Source organism: Phlebotomus papatasi, chromosome 1 (genome assembly GCF_024763615.1).
Source record: "Phlebotomus papatasi isolate M1 chromosome 1, Ppap_2.1, whole genome shotgun sequence".
NCBI classification, from domain to species: Eukaryota; Metazoa; Arthropoda; class Insecta; order Diptera; family Psychodidae; genus Phlebotomus; species Phlebotomus papatasi.
In genome coordinates, this window is record NC_077222.1 from 5,171,344 (window position 1) to 5,181,759 (window position 10,416).

The 10,416-nt window shown below is 38.9% G+C and overlaps 1 protein-coding gene across 1 annotated transcript; it reads left to right on the forward strand.

Moving 5' to 3' along the window:
• The first annotated feature begins 55 nt into the window (after positions 1–55).
• Positions 56–9,266, forward strand: LOC129798533 (titin). The gene is made up of 6 exons (XM_055841732.1): positions 56–362; positions 456–617; positions 682–1,013; positions 1,080–1,406; positions 7,486–9,028; positions 9,092–9,266. Exons 1-6 carry the CDS (start codon positions 189–191, stop codon positions 9,185–9,187), a joined length of 2,634 nt encoding a protein of 877 aa, XP_055697707.1. The 5' UTR covers positions 56–188; the 3' UTR covers positions 9,188–9,266.
• Positions 9,267–10,416: the final 1,150 nt, after the last annotated feature.

Consider the following 10,416-nt stretch of genomic DNA (forward strand, 5'->3'; position numbering starts at 1 on the left):
TATTGCTTACGCAGAAAGCGGTACGCGTAAGCGGTTACATTTGTACTGTCGGGTTCGAAATGCCAGTGTCAAAAAGGCCGACTCCCGATAGCGGCCGAAAGTTGGCGTGTGTCTATACAAAAATTGCAAATTTTCCACAATTTTCGTGATATTTTGATGGTGTGCAGTGAGAAAAGTAGCCGGAAATCATGGAGAGATTCACGCTGAAGATAATAGACAAGCCCAAATCCAGCCTGAGAAATGCCTGTCGCCTGTGCGGCATGGACAATCCCGAGAAAATTAACATTCTTCGCGACGAGGATGTTTTCTGCGATGATGATGTTCCACTCGCAACGAAAATTAATGTTTGCTGTGGCATCGAGGTAATTTTCATCCTATTTTCCTACCAAATGGCCATGTGTATGTCCTCAGGAAAAAGACTGACTGATTAAAATGGGGTTTTGGGCAATTTTCAGGTGGCAAAGAAAGACAGGATGCCACAGAAGATTTGCAGTCTCTGTTGTGACAAGATTAACGATTTTTATGAATTCCGGGAGATGTGTACAGCTACTCAAGTACAAACCAGAGATTTGCTTGGTCTGCCTAGGGAGATGCCCAAACCAAAACCACAGCCTCCGGTAGTATTGATTTTGTTAATGAAAATTTTGATAATTAGCAACATAACCTCTTTTGTTTCTTCAGCCTCCAAGCGCCCCAAATCCTGCTCCTAATGTCAAAACACCCTCACAGACCATTCTCGAACCTCCTATTATAACAGAGTCACGGACAAGGGTCGAGAGGCGCATGCCAGAAAAGCGTCCTCCGAAAGACAAGAAGAAAAAGAAAAAAGTCACAATTGTCACTCCGCCAGAAATTAAGTCAGAACCTGATCCTAAACAGATGCCGGGAGATGCTGCACCGGCTCCTGCTCCAGCTCCAGCCGTGAAGAAAGTTAAGCCAAAGGTGAAGCAGAAGCTGAAGAAAAAAGTTCAGTTTGCTGTGAAACAGAAAGCCTTTCAGAAACCAGCGCCGAAGTAAGTGATGCAAATGTGTAAAATGAAGATTTTCCAACTGAGATATTTTTCTTGAAACTTTTTCAGACGTCCCATCGTCAATGATACTGAGCCCAAGCCCAAAGCCAAGAAGGCTAGAGTGGAAAAGGTCGCTAAGGTGGTCAAAGTGGCTAAAACTCCGCCAATGGTCACATGTCCCATTTGCAAGGATTCAATGGAGAAGGATATCTACAATGTTCACATGTTCCAACTCCATACGCCCAAGACTTATGAGTTCGGCTGCAGTCCCTGTGGAGTTCCCTTCGAATCCAAGAATGACTACAACGTTCACATGGTTTGGCACAAGAACTGCAACATTCCATTCAGATGCTTCAAGTGCCAGGGATCCTTTGATCGTCTCTCTAGTTACACAATGTAAGTAAATCTACCTTTATTTTCCATTCCAGCTTCCGTGGACGAGGTAGAATTAGGAGAATCAGAGGTTGACTAAAAAAGGCAAAAAACAAACGATCAGTAAAAAATTCAAAATGGTCAGTAAAAAAATAAAAATGAGCAGTAAAATATCTGATTATGGTCAGTAAAAAACTTAAATGTACAAAAATGGGCCTAATTTATATATTTAACATTTAAAATATTTCCATATAGAGTGAAAAGCCCCTTATTTTCCCTTTGCCAAAATTTGGACGATAAAATCACTGTTTCAAATTTTTTTGTTACTGATCAATTTTAACTTTTTACTGCTCATTTATTCAATGCCACTAAAAAATCTACCTCTGAATCTCAGCTACCATATACTTATCTGAATTTATCTCTGAACACTGCCTAGCTGGATTCTTATCTGGATTAGCTGAGATTCTTTTTTAGTAATATGAGAGCAATACTTGAAATTATGTTAGAATATTTTTGAAGGATGATTCCTTCAAAGAACCGTTTTTCGAAAGCAAAGAACCCAAAGAACAAAAGATTCTTGACAAAAAAATCTGCAAAATATTGAATTTAAATGAAATCTTTATGAATTTGAGCTTATTGAAAAACAATTTTGAGTGATTTTAGATATCTGAATTAAAATGGAGGCAGCCCAAATCCCGAATGTTCAAAATCCTGAAAGGGATGAAATTATTTAGAGGATAATGTGTAGAATAATTTCCCAAGACACAGAAAATTTCCCTTATGCCCTAGGCACACTAACGACTTAAGCCGAGAGACAACTTAGTGGAAAATGATGGAAATGCACTTTAACCATTATTTCTAATATTACGCTAAGCCGTCTCTCGGCTAATCCTCACGTCTGTTAAGACACTTAGCCTCCAGAAACCGCTATTTTACTCAATTTACGCTATTTTCTATTCTACTATTTTAATGGGTTATTAAGTCTCTAAATTATTTAAAATTCATTTTAAAATGAGTGGCGAGAAGTAGTGAAACAAGAATAATTGGGGAAAATGCATATATTTTTCAATGAGATTCACTAAAATTCTCGAAAAGTATCCTAGATATTTAGATAAATATTGCTCAAAGGGCTCAAAGTATCGTTATTCATTTCAGTCTGACAAAATTTTCACACCTTATGAGGTCATAAAAGCTTAAGGGTGGCTAAAATACTGACTCTACCATATACAAAAAAGCTAATCGACTTTGAAGTATTACTATGTTATCACACTTGCACATTAAAATTTTAAAATGATTCACATTAATTGTCGCTGGTGAGAGTCCAAATGTGTAATTTGTGTGTTTGAATCATTTTATATTCAAAATTTGATCTATTTGTTGATAAAAAGGTAGACTTGGCTCGCAAAATTTGATATAAATTGATTTATAACATTAATGCGAAAAATTAATGCGATTTTCTCTTTAATTTTTTAATGTGAAAATATTTATGCTTTAGATAAATTTAAACTTATTTTTGCAGGCCAAGTCCACTTCTTTATCAATAAATAGAAAAACCCCAAATATTAAGTGACTCAAAGACACAAATAACATATTTGGACGCTCACAAGCGACAATTAATGTGACTCACATTAAAATTTTAATGTGCAAGTGTGATAACGCCGTTAGAAGACGAGATATTACATAAGGGAAGAGTACCCCGGATCGGAATGTTAAGAGACACGATCGGTAATTAGTTGAAAAGGGACAGATAATCCTAACCGGCTTATGTAGGTGAGATTCTTAACGTGAGCTAACTCGGAGTGCATGCAAATTCGATTTGATGCTGAAGTAGGGAGACGCCATTCAGTTATCTTGAATCAAATTCGTGAAATTATACAAGTTTTGTATTTGAACCAAAATGTCAAGGATTTGGATGAACTGACAGAAAAGTGTTATATGGGTGAAATGTAGACCAGAATGTTCTCTATAATTTTGCCGTAGAACTTGAACTCATCGATTACTCAGAAGCCAAGATAAGCGAGGTTTTTTGTTTCTTAACTCGTTTTTTCATCCATCAGAGTGCCCCAAGTAGTCATTTGTTGAACTTCAACTAAATCAAAGAACTGTTGTATTTTGCGGGACTTTCCATTTAAAACCCTATTTTAAGTGTCTCGGTGGAGTAGAGGCAGTCAAATTGGCATCTGAGTGATTTCAAAGCGTTATTATTGGAAAAATCAATTTTTTCACACTTAAACGGCAAAATCGGAGTGATAGCGTAGTCTGAGCGGAAAATGATGTATGGACGAAATGTAGAGACAAATGTGCTCTACAATTATGTCGAAGTAATCATCAAAATCGGTTCAGCGACAGTCGAGATAATTGAGGTTATGTGATATTGAAAATGGTTTTTCGACTGTGGCGCCCCTGGTGTTGGTCCCACGAAGTTCAAATATTCTAGAAAGTTGTAGAATTTGATGAGATCTTTCGTTTAAGCCCTCATTCATCAAAATCGGTCACATAGAACCGGAGATATGATTTTTTGAATTTCGTGAACTTTGACCCCTCATATCTCCGGTTCTATTGAAACCACAGCGCACATACGCACCATTTTGGAAACGTCCTAGACTGGACAACATACTAAAATTTCATTAACTTGCACAATGCCGTTTTTGAGAAAAGTGACTTTGAATTTCGATGAATTTTGACGCTATCACAGCGCCACCTGTGGTGATTTTTTGAACTTCCATCTGAAAGTGCTCATCGAGACGAAACCAAAAAGGTAAAATTTATACTGCTATGTTAGTTAGAACCGGAGATAGAGGCCGGTCAATGTTCGAACTTTGACCCCTTATAGCTCGGGTCAGGGGTTATGGATCGACTTAAGGTTTTTTTTGTTTGATAGGTATAATCAACGGCTACAACATACTAAATTTTCAGCCCGATGCACAATGGAATTTTTGAGTTATTTAACTTTTAAGATTTAAAAATTTTCTTTTTAAAAAAAGCGCCCCTAGCGGTGGTTTTATGAACTTGCGATGTTAGAAGGGGAAGTGGCATTTCACGAGAGCTTTCCAAAAAGCCCTCACTTTTTAAATTCTGACAATTAGAACCGGAGTTATGGCCATTTTAAGAAATTTTTTTGGACCCTTTATAGCTCGGGTCAGGGGGGTCGGGGGACCTTAAGTTTGGTATTGATGGAAAGCTCTAAGGCCCAGCTATAACATACTAAAATTTGAGTCCGCTGAATGCCACAGGGGCGGAGCTATTGAGAAAACAAAAAAGGGGGGTCTTCAAAATGGCGGAAGGAGGGGTGGGGGGTGGGGGGTCTATGCACCAAGTTGCAATTTTCACCCGATATATAACCTTTGCCGAAAACCGCAAGTCGATATCTTTTTTAGTTTAGGAGCTATTAAGCTCCAAAGAGCGGCCGGCCGGCCGGGAACGTAAAATAGCCACATATATATTCGTGATCAGGAAGTGGCGAAACACATTTTGGCCAAGTTTGAGGTCGATCGGACGACATGAAATTTTGTTAGGATTATAGTAGGTGAGATTGTTAAGAATCTCACCTAATATAAGCCTCAAAGTACTATTTAGTATTTTTGTGTATGCTAATCGGTTTATTAGTGATCCATTTAACTCTCTCTGTGCATTTGTATTTTAATTATTTACAATTAATAAATAATATACGTAATTGCTAGTATGTACTTGTACTGTGTACCTCGGATCGTCACGAATTTAATCAGGTATCTCACGGAAAATTGGTTTTATAAATTAAATCTGAATTAATACACTGCATTTTTGTGACAGTTAAATGGTAAAAAGTAGCTAATAATTTTTAAAAATTCATTTGGATTGGTGAAATAATATGATAATAACCTGACGATCCGCGAAACACTGCCGATCGCTGGTGCTTTTCCCTTATTTCAGTGGTTTTATGGTTGTTTTGACAGAATAAGACGATTTTTCGCCTTAAGGTTATAATTCTTGTAAGGAACACATATGCAACTCCCGGTTAATATAAGAGAAATTGTTACTAGCGCAATGCTATACGTAAAGACATAGTCTATGCTCTTCAATAAGAGTATAATCAAGTGCTTAAAGTAAAGAGAAAAAAGGAAGCAAAAAACAAAAAAAAAAGAAGAATTGAGCTTTAATCTCTAAATGGTTCAGCTTGATAATGCAGCCGTATAGCATCCGTACAGTTACGGCTATTAGCAGGAATGGCATTATGAATAACTATGTCCTTCACAAACAATGTGCGATAAAGGCAGTCACTGTTAGATTTAGGTATTACAAGTTCTCGAAACTTTGCCGAATCCGCCCTAACCAGAAGATTCGACAGGTACTCAGGGCGTCCAGAAAGCAACAAATTGAACAAAAAAGCACTGCTTTCATGTTCAAAAGAGAAGACAAATCACAGCCAATAAATACATTCTGATGAGGGGTACTGTGGTCACGGCGATTTAAGTTGTTAATATAGCTTACACAGTAATTAAATGCGATTGAAAAAGGAGAGTATACTATCCGCCGCAAAGAAAAGCTCTGTATCGTAATGAACAAAAGAAAGAAGCGCTTGCGCGAGGATCGAACGAGTGTCATAGGGAGTGATGTCCCTATGATCAGACCATGAAAGAGTTGAATTGAAGACGATTCCAAGGTTTTTGACCTGATCAACATAGCGGATAATCTCTCCGTTAAGGATCAAGAGATACGAAGTAGAAGATACTGATTTTTAGAGATAATGCTAGCTTAAGACTTTTTAGGATTCAAAATCAAGCCCTTTGAAGATGACCGTGCTCAATACTAGAAAGATTTGAATTCATGAGGTTATAAGCATGTAGTAAACGATTGGAAGGATCACCTTCAATGTAAATTTGTAGGTCATCTACATAGAGATGAAAGAAGCAATTATGTAATACTAAGGGTAAATCATTAATAAAGAGAGAAAACATAAGACTGCCAAGAATGGATCTCTGGCTAATGCCTTTTCTTCCTCTAAAGTAAGATCGAATGAGGGCAACAGCTGAAGATGAGAAATTGAAGAGTGCAAACAATTTATAGCAGAGAAGATTATGATTCAGACTATCCAAAGCTTTTGTGAAGCCTGGAAGAACTAAAAATCACAAAACGACGACTATCGATTCGATTTTGGAAGCCTGATTTCGATTGGAAGTCACAAACCAGACCATTGTCGGTTAAATACTGAGAAGGATTTCAAAAGCTTATGAAAGAATAGGAAGAAGCCTAATAGGCCGAAAGTCAGAAGGAGATTTAGGATTCGAAGTCTTGGGAATCGGAACAAGTGCTCACTTCCAAGAATCCGGAAGAGTTGAAGTTGTGATAATGTGGTTGAAGAGATCGATCAGTGAGCACTGGGACGACTACTGGGAGGGGAATCTTAATGATAGCCCTTAACTGTGGCAATCCTGGCCGGAATGAATGTTATTATATATAAAAAGGGAGAGTAGACCTTCTATAGTCCGGATTCGAGGTAGTAGGACGATTTTGGATCTACCCTCCATATAAAACACTATCGATTTTCTAGTTGAAGATACTTTTTGACAATATGTTGTGTACGCGTGAATCACAATATGTTTTTTCACTTGATGAGCCAATTTTGTTACAGGAAACATGTTTCTTAAGTTTTCTCGACTCCATTAATGACTATTTTCATATAATCCATTGCAAAAGTATCAAAAATTAGACTAGAATGAGTGGAACGTTTCTTGAACAATTACAACGTTTGAACGGTACAAGAAACCGACTTATTTGAAATATTTTACGAGACACCTTTTATTTTTAAGATTGATTTTGAGACATCCCATATATCGGTTCAGGAAGGGTAGAAATGCGAAATGTGACTTGTCGAATTCCGAACTTATGATTTTTGAAAGAGTTGTTATTTGATTTATTTGCTTTGTCAAAAACTGTATGTCGATATATTTTCTATCAATTTTTGTCTCTAGTCTAGGAGACCCTTTTTCAAAACTCAATCAAGTCCGATCGAACCGATCGAATCAAATCGGGCTTACCTTCGGACCACAGAAACTTATCATGCCCTATCCACCGATTTTCAACTTCTAATTTTTCAATTAATTTTCCTTAAAATAAATTCCTTCAGACATGCAATGAAGAGTTGTCCAGCGAAGCACGTCTTCACCAACACCGTTCCCAACACTCAATGTACAATTTGTGGCATGGATTTCGCAACGTTCAATCTCTACAATTGGCATGGATGCTTCATCAAAGCAAATTCGAATTGTCCCAAGTGCAACAAATTCATTCGTACTAAACAAAATATGTTTAAGCATATCTTCAGCTGTGTCGGAAAGGGTGACTTCCCGCCGGCTCCAAGTCAGGAGGAACCTGAGGAAGAAGCTCCTCCACCTCCTCCTGCTTCTGCTCCAGAAGTGGTGAAGAAGGTGAAACCACTGAAGATCAAAATTCTGGATAGGAAGAAGTATTCGAGCGCTGTGGTAGCTCCAGTGCAGAAAGTTATTAAGACAGAGCCAGATTCGACGCTGGAGATTGAGGAATCTCAGGTGAATGTAGAAGCACCGAGTTTGCATACGACCCTTGATGATATCAGGCCACCGGAAGATGGAACGGAGCAACCGGAAAATATGAAAGTGAAGAAAAAGAAGACACTGATGAATCCTTATGCTTCTCTGATTCGAAAGATAAAGCAAGAACCAAAAGATCCGAAGGATACTACAACGACTCTGCCGGCGACCAAGATTGTTCCGGAGAAGTTGCCGGAAAACAAGAAGCCTGAAGCTCCAAGACCAACTGTTAGAGTGAAGCAGGAACCAATAGATACGGGATATGAGCAAATGGTTAATTTAGCTGCGAAGAATATCAAAAAGGAGAGAATTGATCCGGCTGATGAGCCTCCGGCACCTGAAATTCCTCCAGAGCCGGTTCAGGAAGAGACTCAAGGAGAACTTCAAGAACCAGTTCAGGAGGAGCCTACAGAGCCTACAGAGCCAGCTCAGGAAGAACCTCCAGCACAGCCAGCGATGCTTCCGCGTGGAATCAGGATTAAGCAGGAAGTAATTGTGAAGCCAGAACCAGTTGATCCAGCATACGATCGCTATCTGCCGCAGAAACCGATTCAGAAACCAGTGCAGAAACCTTTGGCTAAAGTGGCCAAAAAGAGGGTTTTTAAGATCCCATCGGCTCTTATCAGGAAGATTCAGCAGGAGCGATCAATTCGAGAGCAAGAGAAATCTCAGTCAGAACCGGAAAATACCCAGAATAATCATACTGAGGCTGAGAACAATGACGAAGCGCCGCAGAATTCTGTGCCTGTGATTACAGGTGTGAGGAGTATTGAAAAGAGTGACTTTGGTTCCACCAGCGAACCTTTCTATCCTGTTAGGATTAAGTCTGAGAGAATTAGTCCACCAAGAACACTGCCCAGGGTTCAGGAGAATGTGGCTCATGAGGAGAATGGTGTGAATGAAAATGGGAATCATGCTGATGAATCCGGAGACCAGGACGTTGGTCAGGAAGAAGTTCCCCCCGAAGAGCCTACTGTTGCTGAGAGTGCAGAGGAAATGGCAGTTGATCATGTGACTGAGGAGATTCCGGTGCAAAAAACAGTAGAAAATACTGACAATCCTCCACTTGAAAATTTGCCTGAGGACGCTGCTCAAGAAAATGTGAGGAAAAATATATTTTTTGTGTCAAGTGCAAAGGTCTAACTTTTAGTGATTTCTTTCCAGGTTCCTGAGAGTGCATCCGTTGTCAATAATGAACACAATGGGGATGCAAATGAACATTCAAGGAGTACAGATCAGCCAGAAGATGGTCAAAAGTGAAGAAATATGTAGAAGTATGCTTAGGAGATTTTGAAGTAAAGGTGTAAGAGGAGAACGTAATAAAAGAATTGAGAAAATATATCTACGCTTGCATTGTTATTTAGAGGAATACAGAAGCTTCTGGGCTTGCTCAATTGGAGTTGCTTTTTCATAAACTGGATCATATTTTGAAGTCTGGTCAAAGTCTGACTTGAGAATTTTGTTTGCAGAATCAGCGTCGTTTAGTTTCATCTTCATTGCAATCTTAGCTTCTTTACAATCTCAGAATAGCGCAGATCTTCATGATTCATGATATTGAAGAATGGTCCTTTATCATTCAGCTGATACTTTAGTAGAGACTTAGATTGTGGCTTAAGAGCATTTCAACAGCTTAGTTTTATGACACTGTGGTTACCTGTTCACGTTAACATGGTTAACAGCTCACTAAGGACTTCTCTTAGATGCAAGATGATAATACGTACCTGTAGCTCTTTCTAAACAAACTGTAACCGACTCTAGGACCAATTTACAACCTTTCGCTTTCCGTTCGAAAACACGCTCGAAGGGTACCTTATTCTGCCTACTAACAAACAACATGCATTCTGTACCTAATGCTGCGCTGCCTAATTACAATAACAAGCTTTTCTGGTGAAGAGTGAAAATGACAGAGTGGTTACGATTTTAGAGCAACCCCACATAAAAGTACTTTACAAATAAAGAGGTCTGAAGGTTTCAATTTCTTGAGCCTTCTAGGATCACCCATGTCCATAGCCAGCTGTCCCGCCAACTCATTTGGGTGTGACAGAAGTCTATCCCTGTTAGTTTTTGCAAAATCTTGCGATTTCCTTGGATATTGTTGGTACAGAGAGATCCTTATGCAGGAGAAAATTTGGGACATATCGGGGTGCGTCCACAATTTGTCTCAAAACTTTATTTTGGAATCGCTGCAGGATGTCTAAGTTGCATTTGGAGGCAGTGCCCCAAAATTGAACTCCATATCGTCGGTTGCGGCTACCTCTGTCGTATCTGCATTTCTTTTGTGTCAGCATTTCACGCAAGAGCGGACGTCTGTATTGTAGCTTGCACCGAATGCAGATACAAAACAAATGCAGATACGACAGAGGTAGCCGCAACCGACGATATGTCCAGATTGGCTTTAGAATAGTTTTGTAGAGAAGCAGTTTATTGTGGGTAGATAGCTTAGATTTTCTCCTCATGAGCCAAGACATGTTTCTCCATTTTATGCCAAG

What these genes read in the sequence shown, in the direction of transcription:
- LOC129798533 (XM_055841732.1), top strand. Translation starts at nt 189, where the DNA reads ATGGAGAGATTCACGCTGAAGATAATAGACAAGCCCAAATCCAGCCTG. An exon ending in ATGTTTGCTGTGGCATCGAG is followed by an intron (nt 363 to 455) that starts GTAATTTTCATC and finishes GGCAATTTTCAG; the next exon opens with GTGGCAAAGAAAGACAGGAT. An exon ending in CGTCTCTCTAGTTACACAAT is followed by an intron (nt 1,407 to 7,485) that starts GTAAGTAAATCT and finishes AAATTCCTTCAG; the next exon opens with ACATGCAATGAAGAGTTGTC.